This window comes from Phacochoerus africanus, chromosome 14 (assembly GCF_016906955.1).
Source record: "Phacochoerus africanus isolate WHEZ1 chromosome 14, ROS_Pafr_v1, whole genome shotgun sequence".
In the NCBI taxonomy this organism is placed as follows: domain Eukaryota; kingdom Metazoa; phylum Chordata; class Mammalia; order Artiodactyla; family Suidae; genus Phacochoerus; species Phacochoerus africanus.
Window position 1 is genome coordinate 54,115,013 of NC_062557.1, and position 21,553 is coordinate 54,136,565.

At 48.9% G+C, this 21,553-nt stretch overlaps 1 protein-coding gene across 1 annotated transcript in view; it reads left to right on the forward strand.

The window, feature by feature from the left end:
• GLP2R (glucagon like peptide 2 receptor) overlaps positions 1-21,553 on the forward strand; it is a 54,769-nt gene that overhangs the window by 1,094 nt on the left and 32,122 nt on the right. Inside the window, exons 2-6 of the mRNA XM_047757248.1 lie at positions 7,051-7,138; positions 8,117-8,221; positions 10,738-10,859; positions 16,757-16,866; positions 19,094-19,247. Coding sequence (XP_047613204.1) covers positions 7,051-7,138; positions 8,117-8,221; positions 10,738-10,859; positions 16,757-16,866; positions 19,094-19,247 — 579 coding nt within the window. The remainder of the gene's footprint in view (positions 1-7,050; positions 7,139-8,116; positions 8,222-10,737; positions 10,860-16,756; positions 16,867-19,093; positions 19,248-21,553) is intronic.

Genomic DNA, 21,553 nt, shown 5'->3' on the forward strand with positions numbered 1-21,553 from the left:
CCCTAAAAAGTTAAAAAAAAAAAAAGAAACTTATAAACCCCAAAGAGGTATAAAGGTAAACTACAAATCACTGTACTCTCTCCACCCAGAGCTCACCCTTACTCACATTTTTTTTTACCTTATACTTACAGACGTTTTTGTACCATTTATTTACATAAAGCTTGAAAAAAAAATCACCTCATGCTATAACATGCTATACATATTTTCTTGCTTTTTTCCTAGCAAAATACATGAATAACACAAGCTAACATTTTTATTGAGCCCTTACTATGCACCAGGTCTGGTGCCCTCCTATTATCTCACTTCATGCTCTAGCAACCCTGGGAGGGAGGGTCTCCTGTGAGTCCCATTTTACAGGAGGTTGAACTCTTTCTGCGTCTCTAACTGGCGCTGTCCGGCATGATGTTTAAGGGCTTCAGGAATGTAGCAAAACGCGTGTAACCATTCCCTTTGGGGGGCATGCTGACAGTTTGTTCTAGTCTTATCCAAGGAGACAAGACCTTTGCCCCTTTTCGAGGATCTGTTTTTATTCTGGGCCATGATGCAAAGGAGCTTCAGTCCCCTTCCTCTGAAGCAGGAAAGGTCTTGAGAAATGCTTCTCTTCTCCTTTGGTCCGTGCGCAGAGTGCATCTTGGTTTGCAGCCGCCAAATTCTGCATCCCTTTTGCCTCCACTGTCTCTGAGGTCAAATTGTCTATTAGATGCAAGCAAGCACTGCAGCACTTGGCATCTAGCATAAACCATCTTGCCCAAACCTCATGAGGAGCCTCGGAGAAAGGTATTGTTACTGAACCCATTTAACAGACAGGGAACTTAAGATGCACAGGAGCCAGGTGATCGCCGTGCAGCTTGGGAGCAGTGGGGCCGGCGTGCCTACCCCCAGGGTATTTGAAGTCCTGTGTTCTTTCTTCCCTAGCGTTCCTCTTCCTCGGAAGCTGCTGACACCTGAACATTTCTGTTACAACAGCAGGCTCTGCCGTGCCTCGGGCCGGCTTATAATGCTGACAAAGCCACACCCTGGTATTTCCATCGTCGGTAATGTGCCTGTGAGCAGTGTCCCCTCCCCGCCTCTGCCACCCCGTCTGTCTCCAGAACCTCCCCCTCTGTGCTGTGGTGCGTGTCTCCTGTCCCGATGCCCCTTCCTCTTGGTGATCCGTCTTAAACACTGTCTTCTTTCTCCAGATGTTTATGGGACGAGGCGTTCGGTAGATTTCCATGATGAGTTGTGCTCATAGATGCCGGCCCTGCCTGGATACGAGGGACCGTGGCGTGTTTCTTGGCAGGAAGTCTTCATAAAATTCACTTAATGAGGAATTCTCACGGATAATTTAGTTTCTAAATTCCAGCTGGGGAAACGGTGCCATCTTTTCACTCCCCCTCCCCCAACTCATTTACGTTAATTAGTAATTGCTCCGGCATCAAAAAACATCAACTCTCCAAGGCTCTTTGAGAAGCAAAATGTGTGGCTCTTTCATATATGGCTGATGGGAATGTAAAAAGGTGCACATTTTTAAATTAAAACAAAAAAAAATTTTTTTGGGTTCGGATAGTTTGGCAGTACATTGCCTATGACCCAGAAATTCCAATTCGAAGAATTTCTCCTAAGAAAATAAAGATGCGCTCAAATGTTTAGCTGTGACAGTTTTCATTAGGGCATCATTTATATTCGCAAACATCTAAAACAATGTAGATGTTATGTACTAGAGTTAAAAGATCATATCACATTCGTCCATGGAAAATTAAATGGACACTCTTAAAATGGTGTTTTAAAAGTGTCATTCTTGAAACGGAAATATATTCCCATTGTATCGTCCAGTGAAACAGAAGATTTAACCTCTTGGGTTACAATTCAAAAGAGAAGAAAGAAAAAGGATGGATGTGAGGGCAGAGAGAAGCATCTGGAAGGAGATGGTTGTGTCTGAGTAAAAAGATTAAGATCCCATTGTCTCCCCTTTTTCCTTGTCTGGACCTTTTAATTTTATTTACAGTGGAGTCTAATCCTTCAGTTACGAAGAATAATAGATGTTTCATTTAACACAAGTCAACCACGGCTTCCCCCCCTTCTTTTCCTTAATCCCTTCTTAGCCAATTTAGTCCCCGAGGCTGGTGGCTCATTCAAGGACAAGGGGAATCAAGATCAAGCTGGACTTTTCCAGGTGGAAACCACCCACTCACGCACCTCCTTTCTGCGTGACTTTGTTTGGATTTGACTGTGATTGAACTTGGCTTTGCCTCTTCGGCTTTTGGTGTCATTAGGACAGTACCTGGGAAGGTAATCCGTGTTTGTCCAGCTCCCTAGACAGACCAGATTCAGTGCTTCTTAGGTTCTCTTTTTTTTTCCTGCTTTTGACCACGGGCATTCGCCATGTCAAAGAGCAGGGGGGCATCGGGGAAAGTTAGTCCAGCGCCAGCTCACACACACCATTGATTTTCTGATCGCTTCTCCTGCCAGGTCTGGGTAAAGTCCCTGAGGAGAAAAACAGCACTTGATCTAAGAAAGTGTCTTACTTGGGTGACATGGAGGATTCTGGAAGCTGCTGATTTGGTTCTGCCCTGAATTTGTGAAAACAATACAGTCAATTATGGTCCCATTAAGATGTGTATTTCTTTCTTTCTTTCTTTCTTTCTTTCTTTCTTTCTTTCTTTCTTTCTTTCTTTCTTTCTTTCTTTCTTTCTTTCTTTCTTTCTTCTCTCTCTCTCTCTCTCTCTTTCTTTCTTCTTTCTTTCTTTCTTTTTTTTCTTGTCTTTTCAGGGCTGCACCCATAGCATATGGAGGTCCCCAGGCTAGGAGTAAATTGGAGCTACAGATGCCAGCCTACGCCAGAGCCACAGCAATGCCAGATCTGAGCTGCGTCTGTGACCTACACCACAGCTCACGGCAACGCCGGATCCTTAACCCCCTGAGCAAAGCCGGAGATCGAACCGGCCACCTCATGGTTCACAGGCAGATTCATTTCCGCTGCGCCATTATGGGAACTCCTGGATGTGTATTTCTTTAAACAGGGTGTTGCTAATGCTCCATTTGCCTCTGGGCCGTAACAGAGAGAGATTATTAATAGAGATTTAAAGCTCACTGTGAACCGAAATCAAGGGATAAATGCCAGTTATTTCATCATCACAATCATCGCAATGACTATTCCTTGTCTAATCCCATGGTTTCCAAATTGTGTGCTAAGGTACCCCAGGGCATCACTGGTAGATGTCTTAAATTTTTTTGAGAGAAGCAGCAGTACAAAATGTTTTTACACTGTGCCACTGACTAACTCGAGGGAGTTCAGGTTTCAACATTGTATCATGGTTCATTCCTTTTGATGATGTTGCATCTTTGCAAAGCTGGGCTTTTTTTTTGCAGTTCCTGTGATAAAAGGCAAACACCCCACAAGAGGTCTGTGTAGAGCAGGGACACAGGTGAGGGGGGGCGGCTTTCTGATTCTTAGGTTTGAGGCTTGTCACCTCCCAGCAGGCACTACGTTGTTAGGACTTAGGGACTTATTTCAGTTGTTTGGACCTACTGACTTAATTAGTGGAAATTTATTATTTTTTAATTAAAGTTGATTTATGATATTGTGTTAATTTCTTCTGTACCACAAAGTGACTCGATCATACATATATGTACATTCTTTTTTTTTTTTTGTCTTTTTGCTATTTCTTGGGCCGCCCCTGCGGCATATGGAGGTTCCCAGGCTAGGGGTCGAATCAGAGCCATAGCCACCGGCCTACGCCAGAACCACAGCAACGCGGGATCCGAGCCGCGTCTGCAACTTACACCGCAGCTCACCACAACGCCGGATCGTTAACCCACTGAGCAAGGGCAGGGACCGAACCCGCAACCTCATGGTTCCTAGTCGGATTCGTTAACCACTGCGCCACGACGGGAACTCCTGTACATTCTTTTTTTTTATATTCTTTTTCATCATCGTCTGTCCCAGGAGACTGGATGTCCTTCCCTGTGCTCTTCAGTAGGACCTCGTTGTCTATTCATTCTCAATGTTGTAGTTTGCATCTCTACCAACCCCAAACTCCCAGTCCGTCCCACTCTGCCCCCCTCCCCCTGGGCAACCACAACTCTGTTCTCTATGTCTGTCAGGCTGTTTCTCTTCTGTAGATAGGTTCGTTTGTGCTGTGTTTTATTTATTTATTTATTTATTTATTTATTTCATTTTGGCCATGCTGTGGCATATGGTGTTCCTGGGCCAGGGATCAGGTGCCATATTTTAGATTCCATGTGGAAGTGATATCGTATGGTATTTGTCCTTCTCTTTCTGACTTACTTCACTTAGTATGATGGTCTCCGGTTGCATGCATATCACTGCAAATGGCATTATTTTTTTCTTTTTCACGGCTGAGTAGTATTCTGTTGTGTCTGTGTACCACATCTTCTTAATCCATTCCTCTGGCGATGGACAGTTAGCTGGTTTCCATGTTTTGGTTATTGTGAATAGGGCTGCTGTGAACCTAGGGGTGTGTGTATCTTTTGAATTATGGTTTTGTTCAAATAATTAGTGGAACTTGAGGTCTTTCTTTTGGCCTGGAGGGTCTTGTGGAAAAATTATCAAGACGTGAAAGACGCTAAGAATTGAGAAAGTTTGGGAACGATGACCATGCTAGCTCCTCTTTGGAAAGTTGGCTGTGTGATTCTTGGGAAACATTGCAAAGGAGCTACTCACAGGCCCCACCATGAATGCCCTGGGCCTGGGGGAGGGGTGCACACTGGGCGGAGGAGGGGGTAGATTCGACCATTATTTAGGAAGTGTGGGCTCATAGGTGGCTTTTGTTTCATTGTGTGTATTCTCGCTCGCTCTCCGTTTGAATACCTTTTGGTGGAACATCTTCCCAGTTTATGGTGGCCTCTGCCACACTGGTCCTACCTCATTCTTTCAGATTATCTACCCGGCCCAGGAAAGCATTCGGTGTGTTACTGCTTGTGAGAGGAGACCAAGCTGGAAAGCCGAGGGACTAGCTGGGGGATCTTCGCCCAGACCTCATGTTTAACCCCTCCCGTGTTCATCCCGCCCCTTCTGCCTCACAACTGTGCCTCTGTTTCTTTACCTGGAAGATGGGGAAGAAAGAGAACATAGCTCCTGTGCTAGTGGCTGGTGTTCAGAGATGAAAGCCTACCTCCAGAGTTCCCGTCGTGGCGCAGCAGAAACGAATCCAACTAGGAACCATTAGGTTGTGGTTTCGGTCCGTGACCTCACTCAGTGGGTTAAGGATCTGGTGTTGCACGTGGTGTAGGTCACAGACGTGGCTCAGATCTGCCGTGGCTGTGGCTGTGGTGTAGGCCTGCAGCTGTAGCTCTAATTGGACTGCTAGCCTGGGAACCTCCATATGCCTTGGGTATATCCCCAAAAAGACCAAAAAAAAAAAAAAAAAAAGAAAAGAAAAGAAAAAAAGAAAGAGAAAAAGAAAGAAAGCCTATCTCAGCCCCAAGGAACGTGCGGGGTTGTGAGTGCGAGGAACAAGTGGGACCTGTCGGTGACAATATAATATGATGGCTGTGCATGGGGCCACAGGGACTGAGGAGGGTTCGCAGCTCCAGACTTCGGCGAGAGAGGCGGCCAAGGGGGACCAGAGGTCGTGAGCTTGCTGAACGTTGAGAGATGAGTTGGGGTTGCCGAGGGAAGATGAGAGTGGGAGGGAGGTGCCAGTGGGAAGAGCACAGACCCCCCCCTGGGGTTTAGAGACGTGGGGCAGGGGTGGCTGGGAAGCTAAACCCTGAGTCAGCAGGTCCCAAGGGGAAGCCTTTAGGCAGGAGAGCCCCATGCGCAGGTCTGCCGTGTGAACCAGTCCCTTGGACCAGGGGGGAGGTGGGGCAGAGGCACCAGGCTGCAGGTGGAGGAAATGGGAGGCAGGCTTGGACAGGAGAGATTTGTGGGAGGACAGACTCTGGTGCGGGCGGTGGGGGTGGACGTGGGGGTGCAGGCGAGGGGGGGGTGGGGGACAACTCCTGGCTCTGGTTTGTGACTAAGAGAACAGTGGTGCCCAAATTGAGCCCCCGGGGGACGAGCCTCTTCAGAAGCAGAGGATGGCAGGGTAAGACTGTCCCTCGACCTAGTAGGCCAACCGATTACATAACCGCCGTATCTTTGGCAGATGCTAAGTCCCTCAGGACACAGACTGTCCTGCCCCTCTTTGTAAGGCCCTCAGTCCCTTCCTGATGCAAAGCCTGGCACACAGGAAGTGCTCAGTGAAAATGAGGACATTGAAGAAGGGACAGCCCCTTTCAAAACCAACACGAATGGCCCAGCCACACAATGACAAGTCGTTAGGCAACCCAATGATCTGAGAAGCCCCAAAAGGAATGTGCCGAACATCCAAGGGTTTATGGAATGTTGGAAAGAAAAAAAATCCCAACGTCTGGGTCCAGTAGCCGAGCATCTGTGGACCCCGTGTCTGCACCGCTGGACCCGCAAGCACCTGGGTGGCAGAGCTCGGCCCCTGCGACAGTTGTGGCCCTTCTCTGACACATCCTTGAGCGCTTACTGTTCTCCTCTACATAGTCTTAGAAACATGCAACTGTTGGTCTGGTCGGTTGTGAAACTTCAGGATGGACACGCCTCTTGAAATGTCAGCCTCATTGAAGGTTTTGGGAAAAAAAAGTCTTTCTTGTTTGTATCAAACCCAATGTGATCAGACTATGGAGCAAATGTAAAATGTGTATGTACCTTTAAGAGAAAGCATAAGATGCCGAAGAAATTGTTTTGTGGTGCAGACCATTATGGGCTCTTCAATGGGAAGGTTTAAGAATCAAGGCTGGGGTTCCTGTCATGGCGCGGCGGAAACGAATCCGATTAGGAACCATGAGGTTGCGGTTCGATCCTTGGCCTCGCTCAGGGGGTTAAGGATCTGGCGTTGCTGTGGCTGTGGTGTAGGCCGGCAGTGATAGCTCCAATTAGACCCCTAGCCTGGGAACCTCCATACACCGTGGGTGGGGCCCTAAAAAGACAGGAGATGAAAAAGATAAAAAAATTTTAAAAAAGGAAAAAAAAAGAATCAAGTCTGCCTCTGTGCTTGCCACTAGCTGGGGGTCACCAGAGTCTTTTCTGCTCAGGTTACAGGCTCTCTCCTTGAGGAGACAACACGGAAGTGGGCTCAGTACAAAGAGAAGTGTCTGAAAGACTTACTCAAGGAAACTTCCGGTAAGCACATGTATTAGTTGTCTATGGGTGTGTAACAAATAGCCCCAAAGCTTAGTGGCTTAAAACATGATAATGATTAACTCTCACAGGTTCTGTGGGTCAGGAATTCAGACAGAATACATGGAGGGTGGCTTGTGTCTGCCCTACAAGGTCTGGAGTTCAGCTGGAAGACTCAAAGTCAGGAACTAGAAGCATCTGAAGTCTGGGTCATGCCTGTGTCTGGTTGATGCTGAGAGTCAAGCCAGGGCTATTAGCCAGAACTTTCACCTGGCCTCTTCATACGGCCTGGGCTTCCTTGCAGCATGGTGGCTGTGTCCCCAGGAGCTTGGAATCCATCGGAAGCCCTTCATTGGCTTCTGGGGGCCCAGAAGGCTGGGACTTAGGTTTAGAGCATCTCATCACCGAGCACCAGGGTGTACCTCATCCCCTGAGCTTGAGCTGCCCACATATTTCATAATGATCATTGGATTAGTCTTCCAGCAGGAGAGTCTGACCAGGCAGTGCTTGTATTGGGAACACGTGACCCTGAACCTCAGTTCTGCAGGTGCCCTTATAGCCACTGGTCTTGTGGCACATTTCATAGCAAGGGTGTTCCAGGATCTAACTGGTGAAGGTTTGACAATTATTTAGTTAATGATGGGACAGAAGGCACTGGCGGAACATCCAGGCATCCTCCTGACCCCAGAGGAGGTTTACTTTTTGGCTCACGTAAAGTAAACCATCATCAGCGTAACGTGCACGTTGACCTACCGCCTGGACCACTGCCAGGGGTCAAGTTGGGGAGACAGAGCCACAGCGTGGCGGGCTGCATGAAGCTTTCCTGCCCTCCCCATGTGGTTCCTTATCCTTGACCCGTCTGGAGGCCCGGGCGCCCGTGCTGGTCCCCATTCCTCTTACAACAGGGATGCCAGGAAGGCGGGCTCTGGGTTCCTGGTAGCTCTGCCTCCATCAGTTTATTTTGTCTCCTTCTCTCTGCAGACACAGTGTGTAACGGGACCTTCGATCGGTATATATGCTGGCCTCATTCCTCTGCCGGAAACGTCTCTGTTCCCTGCCCCTCATACTTACCTTGGTGGCGTGAAGGTAAGGTCTTATTTTACCAATTTCTGACAGTTGCCTTAATGGCTGGTCCCTCCTGGGTAGACCAGCCAGGGGATGGTTAGGAGAGGGCTCCAACCAGGTGCTTTTCTCAAGCCCTCTTCTCCCACGAGCGGTCTCCTTCGAAGCATCAGCAACACATCTCCTTTTCTTCTCTGCCTCTCTCTTGCCTTCCTACAAGTCTTCTGTGCCTGAATGTCCTGTTTCTAGAATATCCCTCTTTTCTTTGAAGGTTGGAGGGTCCAGGTCTCACTGCCCCCGACTTTGTGGCAGGGAGAGTCAGAATGATCGCTGTTGTGGCGAGGAGAAAGATGGGGAGAAAGATTGGGGTGCTCACGGCCCCACAGCCTTTGGCTCCTCTGATGGAGAAGAAGGATGTCAAAACTACCCTTGCAATAGCGTTGGGAGGAGGTGCGGTGGAATTGGTGCTTTTAAGCCCCATGGGACTCGGATGGGGGATTTAACCCTTAGCTTGTCCCACCCATTCCTGAAGATCCACCTCCACCTGCCCCAGCCGCCCAGCCTCTGCTGGGCTGGAAGGGGAGAGAGACACCATTCACATCTCAGACCAGGCAACTATTCTCGAGAAACATCAGCAGTTACAAAGTTCCAGGCAAGACAAAGTGAGGATGGGTTTCTGAGAAGGCAAGATGGTGATATTTTGTATCTAATTTCAACCCAAGAGGTTACCACATCAGTTAAAATTGGGTTTCAATATGCTGATGCCTCCAGTGCAAAGAGAGAGAATTTTGAAGGAAGATGCGGTTCTGGGTGGGAGCAGTAGTGACACATTCTGTGGAATGTTCTCTGGGGAAATCCAGTGGGAATGAGCCCAGGAGCATGAGGATGTGTGTTTGAAGGAAGATGCTAGAGAGTTGATGACTAGAGGGGTCGGCTTGGTGGGGAGGAAAAAACACTGGACATGGACCCTGTCCCTCTATTCAACACGCCAAGACTTGTGGCAAGTTTCCAGAGCCTCTGAGCTGTGGTTTCTTTGTAAAGGGAAGTGAATATTGGCCAATTCTCAAGGTCATGTTGAGGAAGGAGTGACAAGGCACACACTGAGTCAGCCACACAGCAGGTGCTTTGTAAATGGGAGCCGAGGCCGAGCCTCACCAAACTCAGACCCTTGGATACCTTCAGGGCTTTAAGGACCTGAATGCCTGTGATACCTCAAGGGCACGTGGAACAGATCACCTCTGCCCACCTCCGCTGTCTACCTGTTCCTTCCCAAGAGCTAAAAACACAGATCCATTCCATTGTAAGAGGAAAAAGTGATCAGGGAGTTCCCTGGTGGCACAGTGGCTAAAGGATCTGGTGTTGTCACTCCAGTGACTTGGGTCACTCACTGCTGCGCTTGGGTTCGACCTCTGGCCTGAGAACCTCCACCTGCCACAGGTGCGGGGAAGGAAAAAAGAGAGAAAGAGAGAGAGAAAGTGATCAAATTTACCAAAAAGTTGAATTAAAGTCTTTCTTAAAGAAAAAAAAAATTGGATCCTGGGTTTCTGAAATGTACTCAAGGGAGTGTGAGTCCCAAAAGGTAGAAAGGTGCTCTTCCAACCTGACATTTTGTGTGTTAAGTCTTTCAAGTCTAAACAGGTGCCTGTGGTCCAAGGAGAAGGTGGGACCAGTGCAGGGGTCCGGGGAGGAAAGGATGGAGCAGCATCCTTGTGAGATGAGATTAGAGGCAGGAGTGTTAGGACATGAGAAGGAAGAGGATGCCCAGCACGGCAGATGGACCACAAGCTGGGGCCTGATGGCCAAGGAAACCATGCTTTACCCCAGGGGTGTTAAAGTTCCCTCTGTAGGGAAGGACTTTGTGGGTCCCCGGAAGGTGTGGAAGCATGAGAGAGGCATCATGGGATTCGTGGTTTGGGGAGATGAGGTTGCTGGCCTACGGTTTGCGGGATGAAGGGGGTTGGGGAGGTGAGTCTGGGAGCTTCTGCAGGGGTCCAGAAGAAGAGAGGATGAGGATTCAGACGGAGGCAAGAGGTTGGAAGGAAGAGGAAAGAGGAGAGAAAAAGACTGGAGGTAGGACAGTCAAGACCTGTCATCGGCAGTGGGAAGTGAGGGACAGAGAGGACTGAGGCCCCGCCCAAGGCCACAGAGCTGTAGGTGGCAGAGCAGGCTTGCTCCGGGGCCCCCTCTCCCCGCTGGCACGGCCTCCCTCTGCACCCGAAGCGCCAGGAAGCCCCAGGCCTGTGTCTCACAGCTGGACTGCACCTTGGAGGGCTGTCACACCTCTGCGTCACCAGGGACTGTTCTAGCTCCAGAAACTTTGGTAAACACTGCAGATGTTAAAGGGGCAGAGGCTTCCGTGATTTTCTCTCCATCCCAAGTAAACAGCAGGGATGCTAACCAGCCCCCAGAAGGGGAAGCGAAAATTCCTCTTCCCTGGGATTTTCCACAGCCCGGCTGGACCGGCGGCGGCGGCCTTCCCACGTGCTGGGGGAGCAGGCTGCGTGTTCCGACCTTTCCCCCAGAGCTCTGTTTACTTTCAGAGAACTCTGGAAGGGCCTACCGATACTGCCTGCCTCGGGGCTCCTGGCAGACGCTGCAGAACTCCACGGATGTTTGGCAGGACAACTCCCAGTGCTCCGAGGACCACAGCTTCAAACAAAATGTGAGTCGGCTGGGCTCTGAGAGGTCGCACCCTGGGGCCCAGACCATCCTCCGCCGAGACCCCCACCACGGGGGCCCCTCAAGAGCCTGCCCCTAGCGCGTCTGCCCCAGACTCACCCCGGAAGGTCCCCAGTCCCACCAAAGAGAACCCCTGCGGCAGCCGCCAAGTGTCTCCTGTTGCTGGGACCAGACGGGATCCCAGCCGTCTGTGCCCGCTGGGCTTCTGCCTGGAGCACCTTCCTTCTGCCTGTCACCCATGTTTCAGCTCAGTGTCGCTTTCCAAGTGAAACCTTCCAAGGCCACCTCTGTGGTCACTTTCTACCTTCTCCCCCCCAGCCCCCCAAGTCCTTTACAGCACCGTCCCCTCTAGATGGTTTTCTCCCACCCCCATTAAACTGTTGATTCCTGAGGGGGACGCACACCTAGCACTGGAGTCACCAGCTCAAGGCCAAGGGCTCAGGCAGCTGGACGTCACGTCCAGAGGCTTTGCTTCCTGCCCTTCACGCCCCACCCTCCATCACTCTGTGCTTCTTCCTCCCCATCCAGCTCCTGGGGAGCATGTGACCGCTGTGAGGGCTTAGAGAGTTGATAGGCATACGGGTCTCCAGGGAGAATCTGACTCCTCGTCTGCATGACGTAAATAAGAGTGCCAGCCCCCTGCCACCAGCATCCAGCCTGGCCTCTGGGCAGTAAGCCATCCGGGATGCTGCTCATCTCCTTCCAAGTACACGTCAGCCTGTCCTTGGGTCTCTTCAGTCTGCCCCACCTTCCCATCAGGCATGAAGAGCCTTCCACCACATCCTCTCTATCCGCAGGGAATTTTTTTCTAAACCTATTTTCTCCCTCTCGATGTGCCTTTGGCAAGTGGAAGTTCCCCAGAGCAGGGATCAAACCCACGTCACAGCATCAACCCGAGTTGCTGCAGTGACAACACCAGATCCTTAACTCGCTGCGCCACAAGGGAAATAATCTAAATCTTTTTTAACTTTATGACTTGATTTAACACAGTTCCATGTTCCCTAGAAAATCTGACTGTGGGACAGGTCCCCCCTCTTAGAGCTATCAAAATCACATCTGTGGGCAGATTGGATTCAGTCTCTCAAGAATGTGACTTTTGTCAAAACACCAAAGCTGTACTCATCGCTTGCCCCAAGTTGGATGCATTGTGTCTATTTCTCATCTTCCCTCCTGGATGAAGCTCCTTGAGAATGATGACAAAGTCATAGTTAAATCTGATACCTGCCACCCCCTTGGCCTAGTGCTGGGCAGCACACAAGCCTTTGCAGACATAGAGTGGGCACTCATGAAATATTAAATGACCAGTTTCACACATTCTGAGTCAATGGGGGTGTAGTGAGGTCTAGGTCTCCATACTGGTAGAAAAGTTCCCCAAGTGACTCTGAAGAGACTGGACAGAGGTGATAAGGATGAATCCACCAGCAGGTGTGAGATGCCTGCTGCTTGCTCTGGGCTGAGGTCAGCGGATAGAGACAGCAGAACAAGATTTGAAAACTGATCATCCCTCAGTCCATCCATGTTGCTGCCGATGGCATTATTTCCTTCTTTTTCATGACTGAGTAGTATTCCATCGCATATATGTACCACATCGTCTTTATCCGTTCCTCTGTTGATGGACATTTCCACATCTTGGCCAAACAAACTCACAGGTTTCAAAACCTGTGAGTTAGGGTAATCTTAGGGTTACCCTAGTGAAAATGTTGGGGGTGGGGAAGAATTGAGAAGGTGGGAGTAACACATACACACTATTATATAAAATAGATGATTAACGAGAACCTACTGTGTAGCACAGGAAAACCTACTCCATAGTTTGTAATAACCTATATGGGAAAAAATTGGATGTATTTATACATGGGACTGATTTATTTTGCTGTTCACCTGAAAAGAGCATAGTAAATCAACCATATGCCAATAAAATTAAATTAAAAAATAAAAATAAATATATTTTTAAAAAATAGAAAAAGAAAGAAAACTGCACTTTCTAAGGGAGGAAGTAAAGGTTTCTCTCTTTAGAGCAGTGAGGACAAATGGCTCTCTGTAAACGGATGTACTTCCAAGAAATCAAATACTTAAAAAAAAAAAATCTGGCCATGTTTACCTGTGTTTCTAATAGAGGGTTGAAATTTTGCCCAAAAAAGGCTAAGTGTTAGTAAATCCTTGCCCTCTGGAGTTTTGGCAAATGAGATGTGTTATGTTTTTCCAACTGACAACACACTGGGGGTCCTTATGCATGTTGATTAGTACTTTTTAAGGATCAAGGGGGAGAGAGAGAGAGTGTGTGTGTGTGTGTGTTTGTGTGTGCACGCATGTGCATGCTTGCACACAAGCACTTGTGTGTGTCTCTCTCTTTCCAAATACCTTTTTTTTTTCATTTTTAAAAGTTTTATTGAGGGAAGTTCCCATTGTGGAACAGCAGAAACAAACCTGACTAGGAACCATGAGGTTGCAAGTTCAATCCCTGGCCTCGCTCAGTGGGTTAAGGATCTGGCGTTGCCATGAGCTGTGGTGTAGGTCAGAGACGCAGCTTGGATCCTGCATTGCTGCGGCTGTGACATAGGCTGGCAGCTGCAGCTCTGATTCGACCCCTAGCCTGGGAACCTCCATATGCCACAAGTGCAGCCTTAAAAAGCCAAAAGGAAAAAAAGTTTTACTGAAGCGTAGCTGATTTACAGCGTTGTGATGATTTCTGCTGTGTAACAAAGTGATTCAGTTATTCTTTCGAAATAGCTTATTGTACACGCTTAATGCTTTTTCCATCCCTACCACGCGCCTATCACGTACCGTGGCTGTAACTTTTACCCTTTGAGGTATGACAGCCAGGGTTGCACGAGTCTCTAAAATTCCCCAGATGGAAGATGGGTTCTCACTGTTGATTTTAGCAACTCAGCATATGATTTTTTTTTTTCTTTCCTTATTAAGTTGAGAACTTTCATCTCTTCACTTAAAAGAAGTGGCGCCTCTGAATTGTCAGCATCGCTGGTCTTTGGGGCCATGATTCAGTAACATAAGGGTTGGGGGTTCCCTGGTGGCTCAGCAGGTTAAAGATCTGGCATTGTCCCTGCTGTGGCTCAGGTCACTGCTGTGGAACAGGTTCGATCCCTGGCCTGGGAACTTCTGCATGCCATGGGCATGACCCAAAAGGAAAAAAAGTAAAATCGGGGTCACTTGAACACACATACTGCAAAACCGAGACAGTCCGTCTACGCACTGAAAGGGCCACTAAGGGACGAACAAGTAGGATGTGTGGACAGAGGGACGATTCACGTCCCGGGAAGGACAGAGTGGGGGCCCGTGTGAGATTTCATCACACGGCTCCAAATGGCACACAATGTATAATGTGTGAGTTGGTTATTTCTGGAATTTTCCATTTAATATTTTTAGACCAAGGTTGACAGCAGGTAACTGAAACCACACAGAGCCAAACTGCAAATGAAGGGGGGCCAATGATAAAAGACAAAGTTGGTATCAGAATTATTCATAATTATTTTAATGTATCAAAATTAAAAGCTTATTCTCTTCTAAAGACACTGGTAAAAGAAAAAAGAAAAAGGCAGGAATTCCTGTCGTGGCTCAGTGGTTAATGAATCTGCCTAGGAACCATGAGGTGGCGGGTTCGATCCCTGGCCTTGCTCAGTGGGTTGAGGATCCGGCATTGCCATGAGCTGTGGTGTAGGTCGCAGATGCGGCTTGAATCCTGCATTGCTGTGGCTGTGGTGTAGTCCTGCGGCTATGCTCCAATTAGACCCCTAGCCTGGGAACCTCCATGTGCTGCGGTGTGGCCCTAAAAGGACAAAAGACGAAAAAAGGAAAAAAAAAAAAAGAAAAAAGAAAAAGGCAAGCCACGGCATGGGAGAGAATACTTGAAATACACCTAACTGGCAGATTTCTATCTGGGACATATAAGGAAGATTTACAACTCAAAATGGGGACAAACAATCCAATTTAAAAGACGGCCACATATTTGAACAGATATACTTTTCCAAATAAAATATACAGATGGCACATTGGTACATGAAGTGATTCTCAACATCAGTAATCATTAGAGAAGTGCAAATTAAAGCCCCAGTGAGAGTGCTACACTCCCATCAGAATGGCTAAAATTTAAAAGACAGATGGTATGAAGTGTTACTAGAATCTCTCGCAGCTGGCTCTCCCATACGCTGCTAGTGGGAATGCAAATTGATACCACTTATTTAGAAAACAGTTCGGCAGTTTAAGAAGTTGAAAAGCATACACCATACTGCCCCATTATTCTCTTCTAGAATAGAGGAAGGAAAGCCTATTTCTTTCCTATGTCAGAGTGCCTGTCGTGGCTCAGTGGGTTAAGAACCCAACTAGTATCCCTGAGGATGCAGGCTCGATGCCTGGCCTCGGTCAGTGGGTTGAGAATCTGGCATTGCCATGAGCTGTGGTGTAGGTCGCAGATGTGGCTCAGATCGGGCATTGCTGTGGCTGTGGCGTAGGCCGGCAGCTGCAGTTCCAATTCAGCCCCTAGCCTGGGGACCTCCGTATGCTGTGAGTACAGCCCTAAAAAGAAAAAAAACAGGAAGCCTGTTCTACTTAAAAACTGGCACAGAGGAGTTCCCACTGTGGCACAGTGGGTTAAGGACCCAGCATTGCTGCAGCTGTGACCTAGGTTGCTGCTGCAGCTCAGATACCATCCCTGGGCTGGGAATTCTCACATGCTGTGGGTGTGGCTGAAAAGGGGGGAAAAAAGTGGGCAGACAGTTTCAGAGCAACTTTATTTGTGAAAGTCAAGCTCTGCAAACAATCCCAAAGTCCGTGCGTGGGTGGACGTGTGCGTCCATTGTGGTATGTTCACAACGGACGACCACTCACAGTAGAAAAGGCATGAACTGCTGCAGTTGTTTAAGCTGGGCGTTTATTTTGTATTGAAGTAATGTTGGTTTATAGCATTAGACAAGCTCCACGCGTACGACGTTCTTTTTCGGCTTCTGTACCGGCTCCAGCGTGCTCGCCACCCAGTCGTTAGTTCTCATCCGTCCCCACCCAGTTCACCCGCTTCACCCTCCCCGCTGCCCCTTCCCCTCTGGGGACCACGACTCTGTTCTCTGTGTGTACAGGTTTGTTTTTGTTTGATTTGATCATTTCCAAAAATATTTCTTTCTTTCTTTCTTTCTTTTCTTTCTTTCTTTCTTTCTTTCTTTCTTTCTTTCTTTCTTTCTTTCTTTCTTTCTTTCTTTCTTTCTTCTTTTCTTTCTTTCTTTTTCTTTCTCTCTTTTTCTTTCTCTCTTTCTCTCTTTCTCTAGGCTGCACCCACAGCATATGGAAATTCCCAGGCCAGGTATTGAATCCAAGCCACATCTCTGTTGTGCTCTCTCTCTCTTTTTTTTTTTTTTTGTCTTTTCTAGGACCGCTCCCGCGGCATATGGAGGTTCCCAGGCTAGGGGTCTAATTGGAGCTGCAGCCGCCGGCCGACACCAGAGCCACGGCAACACTGGATCCAAGCTGTGTCTGCAACCTACACCACAGCACACGGCAACACCGGATCCTTAACCCATGGAACGAGGCCAGGGATCGAACCCGCAACCTCATGGTTCCTAGTTGGATTCGTGAGCCACGACGGGAACTCCTGTTGTGCTCTCTTGTCCCAGCATAATTCCCCTATGATGCTGTGAATCTTGGTGCATCAGTGCTGGGCTGTGGGACCAGCCACGGAGGTGAGACCCACCGTGGGCTCTTCACTCATAAAGGCTCCTTGGTCTCTGAGATGTATCAGAGGGCCATGGTGTGGACAGGTGTACTAGGGTTGGTTGTCAACAGGTGTACTAGACCCTCGGTGGCCCTGGGTGTGGAGCTGGGGGTTGGACAGCACGGCTGGCTGGCTGGTGGTCACGTCTGCTCTTCCTCTGCTCTCAGGTGGAGCACCACCACGCCTTGCTGTCGACCCTGCAGCTGCTGTACACGGTGGGCTACTCCCTCTCCACCGCCTCCCTCTTCCTGGCTCTGACCCTCCTCTTGTGTCTTCGGTGAGTGGATCGTCGGCCGGCACGTGTTCAGATGTATCCCAGGGAATGTGCTCCCTGGCAACCTTCAGAAGGCGGGAGAAGCCCGGGCGGGGGGATTCCGTGGTTCACCAGAGGTGGAAGGGATCCAAGAGGGTCTCCGACCATCCCTCCCATTTTGCAGGTGAAGAAAAGAGATCTCAGAGGCCCAGGGTGAGGCACAGAATCACCCCGGGTCCCAAAGCACAGCCAGGACTGGATTCTGGGACTCCTGACTCTGCTTTGACCCTTTAGAATGAGCTGCCCTCTGCCCCGCCCTGTTCTAAATTCCTTGTCACATCACTGCTACCATTCTCATCGCTTCACCAGATGCATTATTTTATGGACGAGATTAAGAAATGTCCTCAAAGCAAGCTAGTGGGTGGGGTTTTTAATCCAGGGCCCTGGGACTCCAATCAGCCGTCCGTCATTTGGGTGCTTCCTTGGTGCCAGGCACTGTTGTAAGCATGTACATGCATTAAGTCATTTAAATCTCTTCCTAATCAGAGTTGAGTCATGCTAATCCTAGGAGGTGAGCATTTTATCACCTCCACTTTACAAGGGAGTTCACTGAAATAGGGAGAGATCAAGCCACTGGTCCACGACCACCCAGTGGGTGAGTGATGGAGCCAGGACCACAACCAGGCTGTCTAGAGCCTGAGCATTTTCACTCCCTTGTACTGTCTTCCAGAATCCAAAACCTGTGTGCCTTTTAGTAAATCGTGTTTCTAGAACCCACCCAGTGAGATATTAATAGACCCCCTCCAAGACTCCCTCCTGGTCATGGTCCATTCGGAAACATAACCAAGTAACACACGGCAGAGTGAGCATTCGACACGGATGCCAGTTCCAGAGCTGCTCCCCACCTGGGCTCTGCAGGCACAGGTCTGGCCCCACCTGACCCCTCCATCCCGTGATGTCCTTTAGCTCCTGGAGCAGAAAGCGGAGTCATGACCACCTACCCCACTGGGAGAGCAATTACTGAACGATGGGGGAGAACCCCACAGCCTGTGCCCACTGCTCTCTCCTCCACGCACCTCCCCAATGTCCCAGAACCAAGCCGGGAGAAGACACCTGCCCAGCCCCAGAGGAAGTAACCTTAGCAGAGCCTGGCTCTGCCGCCTGTCCATTTCGCCTCTGGCTCTGGGAAGAGCCAGACCCGGTCCCTGTCCTTGAATCACCCCTGTTCTAGGGAGAAGGATGCACAAATCGTAAAACCCAAAGACTGCTCCAATCTTTTTGGAGACTAAAAAAGTAATAACAGCTCTAAAGCAAAGCAGAACCAGATAATCACAGCAGAGGAGCACAAGCTGGGCTCTGAGAGCGCTGTGATGGAAAAGGGTCCTTCGGCCAGAGAGGCCAAGGGCGCCTGGCTTCACATCCGCCGGCCCCGGAGGCTCCGGGTGGGCGCTTATTATGTGCCAGGTACTGTGCAAGCCCTTTATAACCATTGAATCCACCTGCAGCCCTCTGTGGTGAGTGCTCTTGTTCTTTTTTTTTTTCTTTTTGGGGCCACCCTTGCGGCATATGGAACTTCCCAGGCTAGAGGTCGAACCGGAAGCTGCAGCTGCCGCCCTATGCCACAGTCACAGCAATGGGGGATCCGAGCCACATCTGTGACCTCTGCCACCTCAGGGCAATGTCAGATCCTTAACCCACCGAGTGAGGCCAAGGATCAAAGCCGCATCCTCATGGATACTAGTCGGGTTCATTTCTGCTGAGCCGCAGCAGGAACTCCAGTGTCCCCTTGGTCTTACAGGAAGTCAAGTCTCTGAGAGTCCTATATTGATCTCAGAGTTTCTGGGTGTAAATCTCAGCCCCGCCACTTACTGTTGTGGAACTCTGGACAGGTCGCTTAAGGCTTCTGCCTCAATGTCCCCATTTGTGAAGTCAGGATAATGATGCTACCCCCACCCCCACCCCGGCCCCTGTGGTGATGAGGAGTAAGGATGCCCATAAAGACATCCACAAATAGCTTGGAACAGAGCCTGGCACGTTGGACACCTTATGGGTGAGAGGTGTTATTTTCTCCATCTTACAGATGAGGGAAGTGAGACACAGAGAGGTAAGATCCTTTAGCCCAGGCATCCAGCTCTAGAGCCTGGCCTCTGCCCCCGTGCCCTGCCGGGATGGGTGCACAGGTTCCGGCACACTCGTGTAGGTCTGAGCCATTCTTTTCTGAGGGAAGGTACTCGGTTCTCTCCTTGCACAGAAAACTCCACTGCACACGCAACTACATCCACATGAACCTGTTTGCCTCTTTCATCCTGAAAGCCGTGGCCGTGCTGGCGAAGGACGTCATCTTTGACAGCTCTTACTCCAAGAGGCCCGACAGTGAGAAAGAGTGGCTGTCCTACGTGTCGGAGGTGTGTCCTTCCCAACCCACGCTCCCACCGGGTGGATCCGTCCTGGGAGTCAGGGGGCGGAAGGTGGGGCTGGGGAGGGAAGAAAGAGAGAAAGGGTGTCACGTTTTTTTCTTGCACAGGATGCATTGGAGCTAGTGTGGTTTGGTTCCAGACCCCTCTAATTAAGAGCATGTCCCAATAAAGCAACTCCCACGAAGCGCTTGGTTTCCCGGTACATGTAACAGTGTGTGCGCAGGAAACCATTGTCTATTAAGAGTGCGTTAGCATGGTGTCAAAAACACAATCTATGGGAGTTCCCGTCGTGGCTCAGTGGTTAACGAATCTGACTAGGAACCATGAGGTTGCGGGTTCGATCCCTGGCCTTGCTCAGTGGGTGAAGGATCCAGCATTGCCCTGAGCTGTGGTGTAGGTTGCAGATGTGGCTCAGATCTGACGTGGCTGTGGCCGTGGTGTAGGCTGGCGGCTACAGCTCTGATTAGACCCCTAGCCTGGGACCTCCATATGCTGAGGGAGCTGCCCAAGAAATGGCAAATGGGCCAAAAAAAAAAAAAAAAACCCAAAACACAATCTATGTATCTTAATTTTAAAATATTTTTATTGTTAAGAAGTACCAATCATCCTCTGACAAAGTCGCCACAAATCTTCAATTAAAAAAAAAAAGTACACAGTATCTGAGACGCTTCATAAAGGCAGAACACTGTGGAGAAGATATGCTTGTGCTGCTTTTATCAGGTTTGGGGATAAAATTTGTGCTGATCTCTCAAAATACATCATCTCTTTCTCACTTCTCTGGAAGAATTTTTTTTTTTTTTTTTTTTTTAGGGCCACACCCTCAGCATATGAAAGTTCCTGGGCTAGGGGATGAATCAGAGCTGCTGCTGCCAGCCACAGCCACAGCCACAGCCACACTGGGTCGGAGCCACATCTGCGACCTACACCACAGCTTACAGCAATGCTGCATCCTTAACCCACTGAGCGAGGCCAGGGATGGAACCTGAATCCTCATGGATACGAGTTAAGTTCTTAACCCAATGAGCCACAATGGGAACTCCTGGAAGAATTATTTATTTATTTATTTATTATTTTTTTATTTTTGTCTTTTGTCTTTTAAGGGCCACACCAACGGCATGTGGAGGTTCCCAGGCTAGGGGTTGAATCGGAGCTATAGCTGCCGGTCTATGCCACAGCCACAGCAACGTGGGATCTAAGCCGAGTCTGAGACCTACACCACAGCTCATGGCAACACCGGATCCTTAACCCACTGAACGAGGCCAGGGATTGAACCCAAATCCTCATGGATACTAGTTGGGCTCATTACCTCCTGAGCCACGATGGGAGCTCCCTGGAAGAATTTTTTAAAATGTGTATTATTTCTTTCTTAAATATTTGATAGATTACCCCAGTGAAGCCATTTGGACCTAGAGTTTTCTTTATTGGAAGGCTTTTAACTGTGGATTAATTATGAATCTTATAGTCAGATTTTCTATTTCTGGAGTTCCCGTTTGGCTCAGCGGGATAAGAACCCACTGTAGCGTCTGTGAGGATGCGGGTTCAAGTCCTGCCTCTCTCAGTGGGTTAAGGATCTGGCATTGCCGCAAACTATAGCATAGGTCACAGATGTGGCTCAGATCGGGTGTTGCTGTGGCTGTGGTGAAGGCCAGCACCTGCAGCTCTGATTTGACCCCCAGCCCAGAAGCTTCCATATGCCTCAGAAGCAGCTATAAAAACAAAACACATGAGTTCCCAACTAGGAGCCATGAGGTGGCGGGTTCGATCCCTGGCCTTGCTCAGTGGGTTAAGGATCCGGCGTTGCCCTGAGCTGTGGTGTAGGTTGCAGATGCAGCTCGGATCCCGCGTTGCTGTGGCTCTGGCGTAGGCCGGTGGCTACAGCTCCGATTCGACCCCTAGCCTGGGAACCTCCATATGCCGCAGGAGCAGCCCTAGAAAAGGCAAAAAGACCAGAAAAATAAAAAAATAAAAATAAATAAAAACAAAGTACATGCATAACTAACTAACTAACTAAATAAATAAATAAAATAAACTATCTGCTGAGCCTGGGAGTCCCCTACCAGTTAAGGACTTGGCAGGGGAAAAAAAAAGATTTTCTATTTATTCTGGTATCAGCTTTAGTTGTGTGTTTTTCTAGGAATTTTCCTACTTTATCTAGCTTTTCAACTTTATTGGCATAATGTTTCTATTTCCTAAGTTTTTTAAGGTCTGATACATCTACAGAGGTGTTCCTTTTTCATTCCTGGTATTAATTGTACCCTCACTCTCTTTTCTTCCCCCCTTGATCATTTCTTGCT